We start from the raw sequence: 21775 nt of genomic DNA, 5'->3' as shown, positions 1-21775 counted from the left end.
TCAATGCAATTAAATTATTTCACAGTCAAAAAAAGAGTGAAAAAAGAGTCTAATATTACAACAAATTACTGTGAATATTACAATATCCCAATATTTCCCATTATCTAAATGTTATTTCACAGTAAAATATTGTAATAAAAATGTACTGTAATATTACAACAAATGGCTATATTCCTATATTTCAATGCAATTAAATTATTTCACAGTCAAAAAAAGAGTAAAAAAAAAAAAAGTCTACTATTACAACAAATTACTGTGAAAATTACAATATCCCAATATTTCCCATTATCTAAATGTTATTTCACAGTCAATCAATCAATCAATCTTTATTTATATAGCCCTAAATCACAAGTGTCTCAAAGGGCTGCACAAGCCCTTTGAGCCCTTGGGGTGGACCGCATATGTGGGTAACCCCCCCTCCCTCTAGGGGAGACCGAAAGCAATGGATGTCGAGTGGGTCTGACATAATATTGTGAGAGTCCAGTCCATAGTGGATCCAACATAATAGTAAGAGTCCAGTCCATAGTGGGGCCAGCAGGACACCATCCCGAGCGGAGACGGGTCAGCAGCGCAGAGATGTTCCCAGCCGATGCACAGGCGAGCGGTCCACCCCGGGTCCCGACTCTGGACAGCCAGCACTTCATCCATGGCCACCGGACCTGTGCCCCCCCCCCCCCCCCCCCCCCTCAAGGAAAAGGGGAGCAGAGGAGAAAAGAAAAGAAACGGCAGATCAACTGGTCTAACAGGGGGGCTATTTAAAGGCTAGCGTATACAAATGAGTTTTAAGATGGGACTTAAATGCTTCTACTGAGGTAGCATCTCTAATTGTTACCGGGAGGGCATTCCATAGTACTGGAGCCCGAATAGAAAACACTCTACAGCCCGCAGACTTTTTTTGGGCTCTGGGAATCACTAATAAGCCGGAGTTCTTTGAACGCAGATTTCTTGCCGGGACATATGGTACAATGCAATCGACAAGATAGGACGGAGCTAGACCGTGTAGTATTTTATACGTAAGTAGTAAAACCTTAAAGTCACATCTTAAGTGCACAGGAAGCCAGTGCAGGTGAGCCAGTATAGGCGTAATATGATCAAACTTTCTTGTTCTTGTCAAAAGTCTAGCAGCCGCATTTTGTACCAACTGTAATTTTTTAATGCTAGACATAGGGAGACCCGAAAATAATACGTTACAGTAGTCGAGACGAGACGTAACGAACGCATGAATAATGATCTCAGCGTCGCTAGTGGATAAAATAGAACGAATTTTAGCGATATTACGGAGATGAAAGAAGGCCGTTTTAGTAACACTCTTAATGTGTGATTCAAACGAGAGAGTTGGGTCGAAGATAATACCCAGATTCTTTACTGATTCGCCTTGTGTAATTGTTTGGTTGTCAAATGTTAAGGTGGTATTATTAAATAAATGTCGGTGTTGAGCAGGACCGATAATCAGCATTTCCGTTTTCTTGGCGTTGAGTTGCAAGAAGTTAGCGGACATCCATTGTTTAATTTCATTAAGACACGCCTCCAGCTGACTACAATCCGGCGTGTTGGTCAGCTTTAGGGGCATGTAGAGTTGGGTGTCATCAGCATAACAATGAAAGCTAACACCGTATTTGCGTATGATGTCGCCTAGCGGCAGCATGTAAATACTAAAGAGTGCAGGGCCAAGAACCGAACCCTGAGGGACTCCGCACGTTACCTTAACATAGTCCGAGGTCACATTATTATGGGAGACGCATTGCATCCTGTCAGTAAGATAAGAGTTAAACCACGACAAAGCTAAGTCTGACATACCAATACGTGTTTTGATACGCTCTAATAAAATATTATGATCGACGGTATCGAAAGCAGCGCTAAGATCAAGAAGCAGCAACATAGATGACGCATCAGAATCCATCGTTAGCAGTAGATCATTAGTCATTTTTGCGAGGGCTGTCTCCGTAGAGTGATTTGCCCTGAAACCGGATTGAAAAGGTTCACAGAGATTGTTAGACACTAAGTGTTCATTTAGCTGCTGTGCGACAATTTTTTCGAGGATTTTCGAAATAAAGGGAAGGTGGGACACCGGTCGGTAGTTTACCATGAGGTCAGGATCAAGGTTAGGTCTTTTGAGCAGAGGATGAATAACCGCTTTCTTGAATGCTAGGGGAACAGTGCCAGAGGAAAGTGATAAGTTTATAATATTTAGCACTGATGGACCTAATAATACAAAAAGCTCCTTGATAAGTTTCCCAGGAAGTGGGTCAAGTAAACATGTTGTTTGTTTTATCCCACTTACACGCTGTAATAGTTCCTCTAATGTTATTTCATCAAAAAGAGAGAGACTATTTTGTATTGCAGTATCCGTCGTAGATACAGTTGTATCTGTGTTCATAGAACCCAGTTGTAGCTGGGATGCGTTGTCTTTAATCTCCTTTCTAATGAGTTCAATTTTCTTATTAAAGAAATTCATAAAGTCATCTGCCGAGTGGGTGGAGCTATTGGGAGGAGTCCCTTGTTGGGTTAGCGATGCTACTGTACTAAACAAAAATTTAGGGTCGTTTTTGTTGAGGCGGATGGGATTTGAGTAATATTTAGCTTTAGCTAAGGTAAGCATGCGTTTATACGATATTAAACTATCACTCCATGCTTGATGGAAAACCTCAAGCTTGGTCGCGCGCCATTTGCGTTCCAACTTTCTACATGATAATTTATGAGCTCTGGTTTCCTCTGTAAACCATGGGGTGCGCCTTTTAGGGGCCCTTTTTTGTTTTAGTGGTGCTATACTATCAATGGTTTTGCGCAGGGCATTGTCAAAGTTGTTAGTGAGGTTATCAATAGAGCCGACATAATTTGGGAATGGTGCCATTACCGAAGGCAGTAGGTCAGCAAGAGTCATCGTTGTGGCAGCATTAATGTTGCGGCTGCTATAGCAGTTATTATTATTATTAGTTTGTTGACAATGAGTCAGAACTTCGAATTTTATAAGGTAATGATCGGACATTACTTTAGTATACGGGAGTACCGTAACTTTGGAGGTGGTGACACCCCTGACCAGCACTAGATCTATCGTATTGCCGTTGCGATGCGTAGGTTCATTTATTATTTGTGTAAGACCACAGCTATCAATTATAGTCTGGAGCGCCACGCACTGAGGGTCCGATGGGGTATTCATATGGATATTAAAGTCCCCCATTATGATTATATTGTCTGCGTGCGTCACTAGATCAGCAACGAACTCTGAGAATTCATTAATAAAGTCCGAGTAGGGCCCTGGGGGGCGGTAGATAACAGCCATATCGAGAGGCAGCGGTGCGACAGACCTCATAGTAAGCACCTCAAACGATTTGTATTTATTATTTAGGTTAGGGGTAAGGTTAAAGTTTTCATTGTATATTAGTGCGACCCCCCCACCCCTTTTAAGGGGACGGGCAATATGCGCATTCGTATAGTTAGGAGGAGATGCCTCATTTAGGGCAAAAAATTCGTCTGGTTTGAGCCAGGTTTCGCTAAGACCAATGACGTTAAGATTGTTGTCTCTAATGACCTCATTAACTAATAACGTTTTGGGAGACAATGATCTTATGTTTAAAAAGCCCATATTATAAGTATTGGGCTGTTTTGACGAGTTTTTGTTTAAATTATCCGTAGTAGAAATATTAATAATGTTGCGTTTATTATACGTAGTGCACTTTAAATAGTTTCGACCATATCTAGGAATTGATACGACGGGAATTTTCAGATTGTTTGCTTGATGCTGCCATCGACTGAACGCATCATGATTTGCCACCTCAGTAGAATGCATATCTACCCCGGACACATTCACAACAGAAAACACATTATGTGAGTTGTGTGTTATTCTAAGAAAATTGCTAGTAAAATACAGTAAAATATTGTAATCAAAATGTACTATAATATTACAACAATTTAAATGTTATTTCACAGTCAAAAAAAACTGTGAAAAATTGAGTTTAATATTACAACAAATGACATTACCCCTATATTTTACATTATCTAAATGTTATTTCACAGTAGAATACTGTAATCAAAATGTACTGTAATATTACAACAAATTACTATATTCTTAATATTTCATAGCAATTAAATGTTATTTCACAGTACTAAACTGTAATGAAAATGTACTGTAATATACAACAAACTACAGTAAAAATGATATCCTGATATTTCACAGCAATTAACGGTTATGTCACAGTAAAATACTTTAATCAAAATGTACTGTAATATTACAACAAATTACTATAAAAGTTATATCCTGATATTTCACAGCAATTAATGGTTATTTCACAGTGAAATACTTTAATCAATATTAACTGTAACATTACAACAAAGGAGTGTAAAATGTATGATATCCTTATATTTCACAGCAATTAAATGTTATTTCACTGTAAAATACGGTAATGAAACTTGTGTAACATTAGAAAAGATTACTGTACAAACTAGTACAAAATATAACATAAATCACTACAAAATGATATAACATAAAATAAAGAATGGGGAATGTATGTATTATTTAGAATCTGAAAAATAAAATGTTGGGTAAATTATTTTGTGTAAATCATTATTTTGTTCATGTCTTAATAAAAAGTATACAATTGAAAATGAATAATGTAATAAATCAAAATAAAAACATTCTTAATTTTTCGTAAACTTGCTTTTTTATTTCCTAAAATGATGAAATGTGACCATATTTATTCATGCCCTATATCAAACGTCTCCAAAATACGGCCCGATGGCCATCTGTGGCCCGCGACTAATTTTTTTAAATTAATTTTTTATTTTACACCTTCTACAGAAAAGATAAACACGTCCTGGATCAAAACAAATTTCGTATTTTACTCATTTTGGATTTTTTAAAATGTATATATATATATATATATATATATATATATATATATATATATATATATATATATATATATATATATATATATATATTTATTTTTATTTTTTATTTTTTATTTTTTATTTTTTAAACATTTTACAGACCAAAAAAACATGTCTTGGATCAAAACAAAATGTTTTTAATTTTGTATTTGTATTTTGTTTTACATTTATTTATCAAATTCTACAGATCAAAACAAACCTTATTTTTCCTTTCACACATTTTGCATACAAAATAAACACATCCTGGATCAAAAAGAAAACTTGTTTAAATTTTGCATTTTACACAATTACGGATTTAAAAAAAACAACTTTTATTTTAAACATTCTACGAAATAAAACGTAATTTTTTGTATTTCACACATTTTGCATATAAAAGAAAATTATGGAGCCAGCCCAACCCCCCCAAAAAATGGGGTCTGCATGCTGTTAATATGCGGCCCGAGGAGGAGTAAGTTTTCCCTATGCCAGTGGTTCTCAAACTTTTTTCACCAAGTACCATCTAAGAAAACTCTTGGCTCTCCAAGTACCACTATAATGACCGACATTAAAACACAGTAGCGTAGTACGCCTAAGTATTGACTAAAAATAAGACCGATGTTTTATTTAACAAGCATAACTAATATTTTTTGCTACTGAAACCTTACACACAGTTTAACACATTATTTAATTAAGTAATTATTTGGTGTACTTCTGGATGGAGTCTGTGTACTCCCAGTTTGAGAATCACTATACTAACTGTATGAACATACAGTATCACCCCAACAGCATCGGTATTTTTCAGTTTTATAAGGATGGAGCTCTGCTCCATCTCAATCTTGGCTTATTACCAAATATAGATTGTTTTTTTAAGTAAATGGAGGCAAGTGTGGAACAGTCCAAGTGTGCACAGCCAGAACCAGTTATAAGCTGAATGTACACATTTCTGCAGGGACTATTGAAGCTTTGCAGACGTCAGCACCAGTGTCAGCTTTTTCACACTCTTATGTGCTCCATGCCAGCACACCGTGGAAAAAAAAAACACGGAGACCGCATGCGCCAAAGTTGACACAAAATTAAAAGCGCATTACACCCACAAGCAGGTTAATTGATTGGTATGATTGTAAGTTCATAAACGCTGCATTATTGGTGACTCTTACTGCAGCATACTTATGAATGGCACTTTGTTCTGGGATTGTCAGTCATAGCAGATGTTGTTGGAATCTCTCATGAATACTGTATTTCACAGCCTTACGGACTAAAAAGTACAAAGACATGAAGTAAAAGCTAAGGCTTAGAATGATTTCTAAAATTATGATTTCACTTTCACCGCAATGTTTTCAAACGCTGCCTCCACATCCGGGTCCTAAACCAAATTGTGACATGGGCATACTTGCCAACCCTCCCGAATTTTCCGGGAGACTCACGAATTTCAGTGCCTCTCCCGAAAATCTCCCAGGACAACAATTCTCCCGAAAATCTCCCGATTTCCAGCCGGACAACTATATTGGAGGCGTGCCTTAAAGACACTGCCTTTAACGTCGTCTCTCACCTGAAAAGGAGACTATTATCTATGTCTCCGTTATCCATAGGTTTATCTATAACCCATAAAGTAGGCAGGCACTGAAATATTTCTCAGCGTGTTTTTATTCCAGCCCATACTTGCCAACCTTGAGACCTCCGATTTCGGGAGGTGGGGGGTGGGGCGTGGTCGGGGGTGGGGCGTGGTTAAGATATATATATATAAGAAATACTTGACTTTCAGTGAATTCTAGCTATATATATATATATTATTACATTACATTACATATATATATATATATATATATATATATATATATATATATATATATATATATATATATATATATAAGAGAAATACTTGAATTTCAGTGTTCATTTATTTACACATATACACACACACATAACACTCATCTACTCATTGTTGAGTTAAGGGTTGAATTGTCCATCCTTGTTCTATTCTCTGTCACTATTTCAGAACACACACATTATACAAATATACATTATAAAATCAATAAGAAAACGGGAGCTCTAATTTGGGAGTCTGAATTAGGATCAGAAGTTCCTATATAAACATTGCGTACTCACGTCGCCATTTTGTATTGATTACTGCAGCTGTACACTGGATTCATTCACAAATACAAACTACAACTCACAAACACTTTAGAGTTGGCTCCACCATCAGAATGTGTACTTAAACTTATAAAGATCACATGGATATTATTCAGTGAGTTGATTCACCAAAACTAACCTGTTATACATGAAGAAAAAGCACACAGGACGTTTCAATTGTTCACAGACTGGTCGCTCTCATCACAATGACAAGACACTTCCGGTCTGCAGGTGATAGCATTCAATTGGGAAGAAACGCCCTACTGCCCCCTACTGACCAATGTGAATACTGATAAATGTGTAATGACAGCTCCAAAAACGAATTCAAACCACAAAATAAAATAAATAAATCAACACAAAAATGTGACACATTATGGGTGGGTCACATATGCATGTACAGTAGATGGCAGTATTGTCCTGTTTAAAAGTGTCACAACATTGCTGTTTACGGCAGCCGAACTGCTTTACGGTAGACGAAAACTTGACTGCTGTTGTTGTGTGTTGTTACCGCGCTGGGAGGACGTTAATGAAACTGCCTAACAATAAACCCACATAAGAAACCAAGAACTCGCCCTCAATCATTAGCTGTTTATATTGTGGGAAAGCGGACGTGTGAACAGGCTGTCAACACGTCACTCAGGTCCGCATGGAGCTGGAGGGGGCGTGGCCTCCTGAATTTCGGGAGATTTTCGGGAGAAAATGTGTCCCGGGAGGTTTTCGGGAGAGGCGCTGAATTTCGGGAGTCTCCCGGAAAATCCGGGAGGGTTGGCAAGTATGTTCCAGCCTGCACGTTCATACACTGACACACAACATCCCGATTCCCATCATGCATTGCTTCAAAACTACGGCAAGTTGTACTATCCAAAATTTCCAGCTGGACAAACAATATTGGAGGCGTGCCTTAAAGGCGCACTGCCTTTAGCGTCCTCTCACCAGAAAAGGAGACAATTATATATGTCTCCGTTATCCATAGGTTTATCTATAACCCATAACACGGTGGCCGAATGGATATAGTCACCCATAAATGGTCAGAGAAGCACAAGGCTGGTCACAGCCCAGTATTGTGGGCCACCTTGCAAGCAACATTCCGTTCTCATTTGCGGATGTTTTCAACAAATCCGTGAAGGATATGTTCCCGTATTCAGAGATCACTCGCCAGTACTCAAATGGCAGAACAAAAGCTACTCAAATAGTGAAAGGTGTTTTTTTTTAAGTAAGCAGCAAGTACAGTACAGTTAGAACTGTGTTTTCATTACTGTTTACTGTACTATATATATATATATATATATATATATATATATATATATATATAAAAGAAATACTTTAATTTCAGTGAATTCTAGCTATAAATATACTCCTCCCACTTAACCCCCCACCCATCTCCCGAATTCGGAGGTCTCAAGGTTGGCAAGTATGTACATGGGTGAACATTTTTTTCCCTCCATCCGGTCTTCAAGCAACAAACATCCAGAACAAACAAGTTAAATCTGGATTCACAAATCGTTAACCGAGCACTTACCTGTTTTACACAAATAACTCGACTTTGCTTTGGGCTTTCGTAATCTCCGCTGCTAGCTCAACTCCGCTGTGACATGCTACTCTATGCGTACCGCACCGAACATTGACTGTGCTCCATCAAATGTGACCGGACAGCACACACACAGATATTAATTGGTTCCGTTTAGATATTCATGGAACGTTTAGTAGCGAGGCTGATATTAATGCATTCGTTACCAAAAAGTTAAAATGGTTGTATTTAATACTTCGCTGTATCTGGGTGGAATTTTATTGCAGGAAGACAATTCTTTACTATTTACGGCGTGGCACAGTGGAAGAGTGGCCGTGCGCAACCCAAGGGTCCCTGGTTCAATCCCCACCTAGTACCAACCTCGTCATGTCCTGAGCAAGACACTTCACCCTTGCTCCTGATGGGTGCTGGTTAGCGCCTTGCATGGCAGCTCCCTCCATCAGTGTGTGAATGGGTAAATGTGGAAGTAGTGTCAAAGCGCTTTCAGTACCTTGAAGGTAGAAAAGCGCTATACAAGTACAACCCATTTAATGTTACAATTCAATGCACAACACACAATTAAATTTTATTGTTTATTTAAACAGAATACAGGTTTATTTTGTAATATATACTGGAACATTTTACATAAAAAGGACCAACTACAATGTAACTGAGGCCCAGTCAATGAGAAATAAGCAATAAATGGAGGATGTATGTTTGCCATAATTACAGTAGTAATGTCATAAAGGAGATACACATGGTGTGCTGTCAATTACAACCAGGGTATTCTGTGCTTAAATCACATTATACAGATTATATATTTTGCAACAGATAAAAACAGTGAACATATAGTAATGTTCAAACTCTTCAGTGCTGAACACTAGGGGCCGCTCTTTAATCTTGCCACACGAACTTCCTCCATGAGCTCCTTCAGGTACTCAATCTCTCTAGCCATAGACTCTGCCTTCTCACTCAACTCCACATTCTTCCTCTCCAGAGTGGCATGCTCTATTAACAAGGTGTCCTGCTCCACCCTCTTCTTCTGTCTGTAACGCGTCGCCGCCGTCTTATTCTGCTCCATCTTCTTCTGTTTCTTGTTCTTGGGCACCTTCGATGCCGTTCTTCCGTCCGTTTTGTTACCGGGCACCTTTGACGCCGCGCTCTCGTCTGCACACGACATAACTTTGACTGTGGGCGAAGGCGGGCTAGCATTGGGTTTGGGGTAGGGTCTGCTTCTGGAGGACCGCGCAGAAGGGGAATGAGGAGTGACAGTGGGTGCAGCGGCAAGGAGCCCTGCGTTGTTTTGAGGAGCCAGCAATAGGACGATCCTGGTTGGTGAAAGGGAAAGAACAACCCTCTGGACCGGAGGCGCCACAGCTACCGGACCCACCTCACTCGTGGGGACATCCACTTCACTGCCAAGGTCCAGGGTGTAGGCAGAGGAAGCGGCGATGGAGGGGGATGTAGAGCGTGGGGAGTCACAAGAGGTTGGCTCTGATTTGATTTCCAACTCCTCTTGGGGCTCTGGGATAGACTGGACAGGGGAAGGAACACCACAAACCTCAGAGTGATCAGAACCAGCAGCCTGGGGGTAGGGAACATCAGGTGCGGAGGCAGTGGCGAGGCTCGAAAGGGTTTGGATTGGGAGCGAATCGAGCTCGAGGGAGGCCATGAACTCATCGGGATCACTTGGAGAATCTTTATCTGGAATGCAGGGGCCTATCAGAGAATCCAGGTCGAGGTCACTCAAATCCATCCTTTCGGCCATCCAGTCCAAGTCCCCAAACATGTCATCTGAGGACCAAAACAAGCACATTATGAAGGTTCCAAATGTAGATTCAAAGAATACGCCGTCATAATCATGTCATTACCTTTGCCGTCCATTGCAGCATCTCTCAACTGACCCGAGTTATCCAACAAGGGAAAGGGGAGCGGCTCAGATGAAATCCCAGATTTCCCCTGGAAGATCACTGGCGGCGAGTGTGGGGGGGAATAGAAAGTTGGAGAAGACTGAGATGATAGGTTAAAAGGTGACACTGGTGCTGCCATTCCATCCACTGAGGTTGGTCCTCCTTTGCAGTGGTCAGAGTGAGACACCTCGAAGCCCATAGAGTCAGCCATGGGAGAGGAAGGCTCCCATAGAAGGACCTCCATGTCTTCCAGGCCAAACTGTGAGCTTGTCGTCGTCGTGGTCATAGTGGCTGTTATTGGTCACGAACGGAGTGCGAAATATTGCTCGGAGGCCGCCGAAGTCTTTGATGCTGTCGCGTGCAGCAGTGCTGAGGGTTTCCACGTGGGACCTGGGATTAAATGTGGAGACATTTTAATCATTAAAATAAAATACAACTTTTGCTGTTCTTGTAAATAACTATACAAGACACTCTTTTTGTGCTCTCTATTGGCTTTCATCATCGTTACAACAGGACTAGTGCAGAGAATAGTGGCTCAACACTACCCCCTCTGACAAATAAGGCGCTGCATGTCACGTGGTTTACCGTGACGTCAATCCTCCTAATAAAAGGCCAAAGAGTTCCCATCCCCCAATGGTGGCCACACCACGCCGCCATTTTAACACCAGTAAAACTGCTTAACTTTAACGGTCACGTTGGCATTAGGAAAATAAAAGTCATAGCAATTTGAAAGCAGTCACGACAGTTGTAACTCGAATCTTTTGGGGATATTAACAAAATCAGCTTTAATTAGCAATGGTGCGTTAAAGAGCTAGACTATTTGGGATACATTTAATCACACAATTGCTTAGGAAATCTCAAGCGTTACATCAGTCACAGTTAATCCTTAGTTTGACAAAACCTACGACCATAAATACATTGTGTATTCAAACATGTGTATGTTTAATATCGAATAAGGAGACAGCGTGGCATGTGGCGCCGTGCTAGGCCCCAAGACACGTTAACGTAGAAAGCCCAAATATTTAAAGGAATACTTACGACATGTTTGCTGAATTAGAAGTGACTCAGTGCACTGGTTGGATGCACTGTTTGTTGGAGGCTGCTGGGCGCTGCACACGTTTACGCTGCCATTTCGGCAAAAACAGACGTTAGTCTCGGAATGCTGCTGTCGTCTCGGTCCGAAGTAAAAATAAAATGGCGCCCGGCAACGAGCTGTGATATTTCATAGTTTGTGCTGCGGCTGGCTGTATCCTTCCGCTACGTTGACGATTACTCCGCCTGGGTCTTTTTTCTTCTTCTTCTTTTTTGTTTTTTATGGCGGTTGGCAAGCAACCTTGTGGTGTGCATTACCGCCACCTACTGTATTGGAGTGTGGACCGAGGTGGATCCCTACTCTATATTCTTTTATTTAACCCAGTATGTTTTAAATATGTGCATATTGCTTTATAACCTATGTGTTCTGAGTGCAGTCCTAATATATCTTCCACTGCTAACCTAATATTCTCTTTCGCTAACTTACTTTCCAGTATTACCCTTTCTCTATTATATTTCCTACAATATATTAAAACATGTCCTACACTTTCTAGCTGTTGGCAAGAATCACACAGTCCTGTAGTATGTTTCCCTATTAATTTTAATGAACTATTTAGATATGTATGTCCTAATCTCATTCTAGTAATAATGTCTTCTTCCTTCCTATTTCTATTGCCTCCTCTCATTACCTACTCTCCTCTGGACTTTGTAATACTCTCTACCTGTTGTTTCCTTATTCCAATTATCCTGCCACTTTTTATTGTGTTCCATCTTAATTATGTTCTTCACTTCCTCTTTACTGTGCTTAATCTCCATGTTTACTTCTGTTTTAGTGGTTGCTTGTTTTGCGTATTTATCCGCTAGTTCGTTCCCCTCAACTCCTACATGAGCAGGAACCCAAAGAAATGTTACCACACCTCCCGCTTTATTTATTCTGTAATTTGCCTGAACTATTTCATATACTAAATCTTGTCTTGTTTCTGATGCTATGTTTTTTATGCTCATCAATGCACTGCTTGCATGAGTCCGAGCACACGACTGCTTTTCTTGCTTTATTTTCTTCTATCCAATGAATTGCCATATAAATTGCTACCTATTCTCCCGTAAAAACAGATAACTTATCACTAATTCTTTTATTTAATACTATGTTTCCTTGTGGGATAACAGCTGCTGCTCCTACCTTATTATTTATAGTTTTTGATGCATCTGTGTACACCATGATGTTGTCTAAAACGTTTCCTCAATCCATTGTTCTATCTGGTAACTATTTAAATTTCTATTCTTTAGTAATTGCATGTTTACCTTTGGGTTTTCATACATCCACGGTGGTATTGCAGGGATTGGTACTGTAGGGATAACTTTAATATTATCAATTTGAGCTTTATTACATATGTCTCCTATTATCCACCCGAAACTATTCATTTTTTTCTTCTCTTTTCTTGGCAGTTTAGTAACACTTGATGGGTTGGATGTCCTTGCTTGGACCCTTTTAAGTTTGCCCAATAAACTGCTGACAATTGATCTCTCCTCATATCTAAAGGTTTTTCATTCATCTCTACTTGTAATGCTGCAACTGGGGTTGATTTTGTAGCTCCACAACATAACCTTAAAGCCTGTGATTGGATCCTGTCTATTTTCCCAAGTAATGTTTTTGAAGCAGATTGATAAATAATGCATCCATAATCAATAACAGAACGAATTAAAGTCATATATATTGCTTTCAATGTCTGCCTATCAGCCCCCCAATCTTTACCCCTCAAAGCCCTCATTATATTTAACACCTTTTTACTTTTCTCCACTATTTTGCTGATGTGGGTTGACCAGTTAATATTTTTATCAAACCATATACCCAAATATTTAAAAACTTGTACCTCTTCTATATTTTCTCCATAGAGTTTAATTTGGAGCTTGTTTTGTACTTTCCTCTTTGTAAAATGTATGACTTTTGTCTTTCCAACAGAGAATCTTAAACCCCAAGCCGTTCCCCATTCTTGAACATTATTTACCGCTTTTTGAATCTTCTTTTCTATATGATTAGTATTTCTACCTCTCTTCCACATCACACCATCATCAGCAAACAGTGCCACATCCACTAACCCTTCTACTTCACTAAAAACTTCATTTATCATTATTGAAAATAATACTGGACTTATTATACTTCCTTGCGGGGTCCCATTTTCCACTTCATATACTCTGCTGTATTCATTCTCTATTTTTACTAATATTTTTCTACTTGTTAAGAAGTCTTTTATCCATCTATACATTTTCCCTCTAATCCCAATTTTATTTAGTTTTATCAGCAACCCCTGTTTCCACAACATATCATAAGCTTTCTCTATATCAAAAAATACTGCAATAATACTTTCTTTATTTATTTGTCCCTTTCTAATTTCCTCTTCCAGCTGCACTGCTGGGTCGTTTGTGTTTCTTGCTTTGCGAAATCCACTTTGGTAATTTTTTATTATTTCTTTTGACTCTAAATAATATACTAGTCTTTCATTAATCATTTTTTCCATTACTTTGCCCAAATTTGAGGTCAATGCTATCGGCCTATAATTACCTGCCTCTTCCGGATCTTTCCCTGGTTTGCATATTGGAATTATTACAGCTTCTTTCCACTCTGCTGGTAATTTTCCTTCTTCATATGTCCTATTATATAATTTCAAGACCACTTCTTTGCCAATCCTACTTAGGTTTTTGATCATTTGATAACTCACCTGGTCTTTTCCTGGTGTTGTATTTTTAACCTTTTTCAATATTCGAACCATTTCATTCAAAGAAAATTTCATATCTATAGTGTTGGTTACCCTATTATCGTTGTCTTCCATCATTTCCCCAATATTTAAACTAATTGTTTCTTCTCTCTTTTGTATTTCTACATTTCTCAAATTATCATTACTGTGCACTTTAACAAATGTTTTTGCTAAAAGTTCTGCTTTTTCTTTATTTTCTACCACACACCGTGTCCCATCTTTCATCACATGATTTTTATGTTCATTTCTGATCCCTGACATTTTCTTGATCATTCCCCACACTTGGCCTAAAGGAGTAGTTCTATTTAATGATTCACAAAACTTTCTCCAGTAGTGTTTTCTTGTCTTTTTAATAACATACCTTACTTTAGCTTGGTGCCTTTTATATTGGATCATATCTCGGAAATTATGTGTTCTTCTCAATATTCTAAATGCTCTATTCCGTTCTTTTATTGCGTCTGTGCACGCTTGTGTCCACCACGGCACTATCTTCCTTCTTTTCCCTATACTACTCCTTGGTATGCTCTTTTTGGCTGCTTCCATTATGCACTTTGTAATATCTGTATTCAGTTGTTCAATATCTTGATTTATATCCACTTCCTTTAATGTCATGTCGGTACTTTCCCTATATTGTCCCCAATCACCGTGATTATACTTCCATCTTCCTTCTATTTTAGTGCTTTCTGTCCTTTGGTTTATGTTTATGTGAATGAATATTGGGTAGTGATCACTTCCTATAGTGCTGTCTTTATTTACTTCCCACTCTAACTTTCCTGCTAACCCTTGTGACACTAGTGTTAAATCTATTGCTGTTTCTTTACCCGTAACTACATCTAACCTTGTTCCCGACCCATCATTCACACACACCAGTTCTTTTTCCTCCAAAAATGCTTCCAATGTTTCCCCATTCCAGTCATCCCTTTCACCCCACATTGTGCTATGTGCATTAAAGTCACCACACCAAATGATATTGCCACTCCAGTGCTCGACTATTGTTTCTAGTTGATGAATTTGTAATTTCTTGCACGGATTATAGAAGTTTAGCACTTTGTATCTTTCTTTATCATTCCATACTTCTACCCCTACTATTTCTAGTTCTTGATTTTCTTTTAATATTGTATATTGCATATCTTCTTTAATAAATATGGCACATCCTCCTCCTTGCCCATCATTCCTATCTTTACGTATTGTTATGTATCCTTTTATTATAAAGCTCAATTTTGGCTTCAGCCAGGTTTCTTGAATACATAGTATATGTGGTTTATTTTTCATATTATTAATATAACCCTTTAGTTCCTGTCCGTTTGCTATTAAACTTCTGGCATTCCACTGAACAATTAACATGGCGTTGGATTGTGGTAACATGACTCGGTCTCGTCTACTCTCTGTAGTTCACCTTGTACCTGTTCCCAAGATAGTTCTTTTAAATTTAAGAACTTTGCTGCTGCTTTGACAATTATTTTGATCTTCTCAGTTTTATTTCTTGCCTGTTCTGTGCAGTTTATTACATATGCCAGGAACACAACTAGCTTGTCCATGGAAAGTCCTGTATTTGCTGCCTCTTGTTTTTTATTACTTGAACTATTGTCACATCTGTCTTGTTCTGATCTATTCTCACTTCTATCTTGTTCTACACTTTCTTTATTTCTTACTTTAACTGCCTCTGCGTATGTAATATTTCTTTCTACTCTGATTTGCTGTACTTCTGTTGCCTGTTTCCTAATGACACATCCTCCATACGCTGCTGTGTGATTCCCGCCACAGTTACAACACTTGACCAGTATATTGTCTCCACATTGTCCGTATTCATGCTCTCCTCCACACCTTCCACATCTCAACTTAGCATGGCACACACTGGCTATGTGCCCATAGCGTTGGCACTTGAAACAGCGTACTGGGGGTGGGACGTAAGCTCTAACGTAAAAGCTTAAAAACCCAATCATAATTCTTTGCGGTAGGACTTCCTCGACAAACTGTACTAATACAGATTCGCTCTCCGTCTTTTCTCCATTTCTAAATGCCATCATTCTTGTCATCATCTTGACAGTACCCCCTTTTATTTGTCTTTTCAATTCTTCTAAATGTTCACCCCTTGGGATTCCTGTCACTACTCCTCTTGCCCCCTTTCGTTCCCCCACTTCCATTTTTTCCTTTATTATCTTATCGCACAGTTTTTGCAACCGCATTGCTTTGTTCTTTTGCTCTCCATTTTTGCATTTAATCAAAAGTCGTCCGTCCCTGAGCACCTTCGCTATCTCCACCTCTCCGATGTCCTTCTTTAACCCCTTAACCAGTGTCATCAAACTTATGTCATTCATGTCTTGACCTGATTTAAATGTATATATGATCCTGTAATTATCTTCCATAGTCTTTTTCCTCTTTTCTACTTCTTCATCTTCTTCGTGTACTCTTTTAGCACTCGATTTTCCTTCATGCCCTCCACTCCCCTTCTTTCCTCTCTCCCCTCTAGTCCTATCCACGTCCATACTTTCCTCATAAATCCCGTCACTATCCCCTTCCATCTCGATCCAGTCACAATACAGCTTATGCACAACCGCCAAGGAGATTTAGATACGCTCACTTGTTAGCCACCACTCCTTGTTTTACTTCCGCCTTCGTTAACACGTCACACTCCTCTGACCATCTACATGTGACGTTTGCGAACGACAAGAGCCCGCCTGGGTCTGCATTTCACGAAAGTTTATAAACATCTTAAAATAAATAAGTTGGTGTATAATAAGTATTCAAATGTTAAATAAATATATCATCCCGGTGAAAAAGAAGAATCAGGAGAGAGGGTATTAATGGCATTCAATTCACTTGCACAATATTTAAAAATGAGTCAAGATAGGGAGCGTTTTTTCACCTTATGGACCATTTGAATCCCCAATTAATGAAATATATAAATGCAAGATAATATTGTCAGGAAAATACATATTTTTTTTATTGAGAAAAGTGTCCTGCACATTGATATGATTGCATTCTTGATTAATACAATTTTAAAAATACATGTACATTAACATATGTTGCCTCTCCCCGCTTCCTAAAATGAGACTTAATTACTGTACTAGTTATTGCTATTTTTACATATATGTTACTTTTACCAGCTATACATAAGTATTAAACAATTTAGTTAAAATCCACACTTAAGTCATTTCCCATATGGGTTTCTCTTGTATATTATCTCAAATCTAAGCTCAGCCAGGTTACACTTTAATATAATTTAAAGTTTTTTTGTTTTTTTTTCAAAGTATTCATTACACCTAGTATGTGTGTGACAATCATTGGTACTTTAACTTTAACTTTATTTTTAAAATTAAAAAAATGTTTCACTTAATTTCATCAAAGTCTGTTGGCTTGTTGAACTATTACCGGTATTCTATAACACTCTAACCACTAGGCCACTACTCAGTGGCCTAGTGGTTAGAGTGTCCGCCCTGAGATCGGTAGGTTGTGAGTTCAAACCCCGGCCGAGTCATTCCAAAGACTATAAAAATGGGACCCATTACCTCCCTGCTTGGCACTCAGCATCAAGGGTTGGAATTGGGGGTCAAATCACCAAAAATGATTCCCGGGGGCGGCCACTGCTGCTGCCCACTGCTCCCCTCACCTCCCACGGGGTGATCAAGGGTGATGGGTCAAATGCAGAGAATAATTTCGCCACACCCAGTGTGTGTGTGACAATCATTGGTACTTTAACTTTTTAACTTTTATTAGAGTTTTCAACAAAATTGCGACTTGGCATTTTTCCTCTGTTGTTTGTTTCTTCTTTTAGCATCTCTAGCAGGGTCTCAAAGTCGCGGCACATTTGCGGCTAATACTTAAATACATCCATCCATCCATCCATTTTCTACCGCTTATTCCCTTTGGGGTTGCGGGGGGCGCTGGAGCCTATCTCAGCTACAATCGGGCGGAAGGCGGGGTACACCCTGGACAAGTCGCCACCTCATCGCAGGGCTACTTAAATACAGTGGTACCTTAACTTAAGAGCACTTAAGATCTGTCTCTCGGTTATTCGTTTTGCTTTAAGTTGCAAGCAAAATGAAAGCATAACAAACACGCAATGGACAACACAAAAAGCAACTTCCTGTAAGCAAGCGGAAGTGTCTCTAATCATTTCTTGGACAACTCAGCCGTGGCTAAATATAACATTTGTACACTCTATTTTATATTTATATTGACTTAAAGGCATACCACAGCTCAGGGTCACTTATAGATTTTAGAATACATGTCAAACGCAAGGCCCGGGGGCCAGATCTGGCCCGCCATGTGCCATTATGTGGTCTGCCACTTAATTTTGCTTGGCCCACCATGTTATTTCTGTGGCCCAATACATCATTTTACGTGGCCTGCCACATGATTCTAAATGGCCTGCCACATCATTTTAGGGGGCCTGTCACATCATATGATGTAGCCTGCCACATCATTTAATATGTTCTGCCACATAATTTTACTTGGCCCACCACTTTATTTCTGTGGCCCACAACTTATTTTACATGGCCTGTCACATAATTTCAGGTAGCCTGCCACATCGTTTCATGTATTCTGCTACCTAATTTTACTTGGCTCACTACATCACTTTATGTGGCCCACCACATCCATTCATGTTGCCTGCCACATAATTTTACATGGCTTCCCACATAATTTTAAGTGGCCTGTTACATAATTTTAAGTGGCCACATCATTTAATGTATTTTTCCACTTAATTTTACTTGGCCTACCACATTATCTCTGTGGCCAACCACACCACTTTATGTGGCCAACCACTTCACTTTACATGGCTTGCCACATCACTTTATGTGGCCAACCACATCACTTTACATGGCTTGCCACATCATTTTATGTGGCCAACCACATCACTTTACATGGCTTGCCACATCATTTTATGTGGCCAACCACATCACTTTACATGGCTTCCCGCATCATTTTACATGGCCTATCACATAATTTTACATGGCATGCCACATAATTTTAGATAGCCTGCCGCTTCATTTAATGTGTTCTGCCACCTAATTTTACTTGGGCCACAACATTATTTCTGTGCCCCACTACATAATTTTATGTGGCCCACCACTTCATTTTAAATGGCTTACCACATAATTTTACATAGCCTGTCACATAATTTTAAGTGGCCTGTCTCATAATTGTCAATGGCCTGCCACATAATTTCAGGTAGCCTGCCGCGACATTTAATGTGTTCTGCTACATAATTATGTGGCCAACCATATCACTTTATGTGGCCAACCGCATCACTTTATGTGGCTTGCCACATCATTTTAGGTAGCCTGCCGCATCATTCAATGTGTTCTTCCACATAATTTTACGTGGCCCACCACACTATTTCTGTGGCCCAGTCCATCATTTTATGTGGCCCACCACAACATTTTATGTGATCTGCCACATTATTTATGTGGTCTGCCACTAAATTTTACTTGGCCACCACATTATTTCTGTGGCCCACTACACAATTTATGGTGGCCCGCATTGTTATTTAGAACAGCCCACCACATTGTTTTATGTGATCTGCTACATCATTTTATGTGGCCCGCCACATCATCTAATGTAGCCCGCCATATGTCAATTTACAGTATGTGTTCTGCCACATAATTTTACTTGGCCCACCACATTAATACTGTGGCCTACTACATAATTTTACGTGGCCCACCACATAATTTTATGTGATATGCCACATAATTTTAAGTGGCCTGCCACATAATTTTATTCAGCTTACCACATCATTTTGCGTGACCTGCCACATCATTAAACCTGACCTGTCGCATAATTTAAAGTGGTCTGCCACATCATTTTATTCGGTCGATCTCATCATTTATTTTGCCTGCGAAAAAGCTGGAAATAATAAAGCACTTTCTGACTGAATGATTTTGAGAGAAAAATGTACTGCATGAAATTATTGTACAATTTAATATTATCAAATCATGCAGCAAATGTTCCAAACATTGTTAAGGGGTTATCCAAAATAAAAACTTTATTATCTGCTTGTCACCTTCACTTACAATTTCAAAGTAAATATCCATCAATCTGTTAGCAAAAATATAACAATCAAAAACAGTTGCCTTTGCAAATTATGTTATGAGGCTATTATACGTTTATATTCATAAATACTGTATATAAAGGACACCCACAATTTCAATGTTACCCTATTATTCTTTTTATAAATTAAGTAACGTTTATGACAACCTTTTCCAAAACACAATTAAAATATGAGATATAACAGGATAATGCATACATTTATCATTTGGTTTCAAAACGGTTACAAAAAAGTGGGACCCCATTTTAATGACTTGTTGGGGTCCCTGGGACCCCATTTTGAAAATTCCTAGCGCCAACACTGTAAGAGGATATCTTTCTTCCACGACATGTTGAAATAATCGTGAGCTCGCCAGAGAGAGCAATTACACAAAACACATATGTGTTATTTCAAAACAATATCACTACCTGATGTTTACTAAAACTCCACTATCTATATTAACATGTCAAACACACAAGTATCTAAAAATTAGGGGTGTAACGATTCGTTTTAACAACGATTCGATTCCAAATTTGTGGTTGGCGATACGATTCAGGAATAATTTTTAATTTTTTTTTAGAACGATACAATTCGAAACGCGTTGAAATCAATTGTGTAACTTTTCAGCCCAGTATAACTGTGAAAGAAATACTCGATACTGGGTGTCCGTGTACGTCGCGGCCATCTGCTTTTCGTTTGGAATAGAAAAAGAATCCATCCATCCATTTTTACCGCTTTATAATTTTACTTAAAAATAAATGTTCCCCGTTTTTTGGTTTGATAATAAAACAACAAAAATGTAAAACAGATTGTTATTCGGTCCGTGTACCTTCCGTTCATTCTATTTGAAATTCTGAAACACAAATCAAAAAATAAAATTAGGGCCGTTTTTTTTTTTTATACATGGCAGATTCTAAAACAAACAAAAAAGGGTTGATTTTCATAAAAATATTGCCATAAAATTTGATTTTGTGCTGTTTTCCTTTTATGGATTTTTCCCCCCAGATAAACACAAAAATCGAATATATGTTCATCCAAAATGCAAAATGCGTGGTTATTTGTGTGACGACAAAATGAACCGGAAGCAGTATTTTAGATTTTCCTTTGCGATTAGCATGTTTTTTTTAAATTCATTTGCATTTAAGAATTGGAAATCGAATGAACGGAAGGTACACGGACCAAGAGGACTCCTGCTGAACAAAGATGTTAGCGTTATGCTAAAAACAAGCAAAGGAAAAGCTAAAATACTGCTTCTGGTTCAATTTGTCATCACACACGTAGACATTTTATAAGGGGACGCAACATCGACCGCTACTGCCAACTGGCGCTGACGAGACACGGGGCCGCCGTCTTGGAGTAGTGATCCGCTCCACTCAGTGAAATTCATGTAGCTGAGATAGGCTCCAGCGCCCCCCGCGACCCCAAAGGGAATAAGCGGTAGAAAATGGATGGATGGATGGAGGAGCAATGAACTGTCAGCACATTTAATTCATTTGACCTTACTGAATACCACTGATTTTCACGCCTATTTTGTCATACGTGCAGCTGT

At 38.8% G+C, this 21775-nt stretch overlaps 1 protein-coding gene across 1 annotated transcript; it reads right to left on the bottom strand.

Annotated features, from left to right (window-relative positions):
• Window positions 1-9082: 9082 nt before the first annotated feature.
• Window positions 9083-11622, bottom strand: atf4b (activating transcription factor 4b). The gene is made up of 3 exons (XM_061973986.2): window positions 11452-11622; window positions 10375-10803; window positions 9083-10297 (listed from the first exon to the last, which is right to left on the bottom strand). Exons 2-3 carry the CDS (start codon window positions 10697-10699, stop codon window positions 9384-9386), a joined length of 1239 nt encoding a protein of 412 aa, XP_061829970.2. The 5' UTR covers window positions 10700-10803; window positions 11452-11622; the 3' UTR covers window positions 9083-9383.
• Window positions 11623-21775: the final 10153 nt, after the last annotated feature.

This window comes from Nerophis lumbriciformis, linkage group LG22, assembly GCF_033978685.3.
Source record: "Nerophis lumbriciformis linkage group LG22, RoL_Nlum_v2.1, whole genome shotgun sequence".
Lineage (NCBI taxonomy): Eukaryota > Metazoa > Chordata > Actinopteri > Syngnathiformes > Syngnathidae > Nerophis > Nerophis lumbriciformis.
This window is presented reverse-complemented; position numbering and strand designations above follow the sequence as displayed.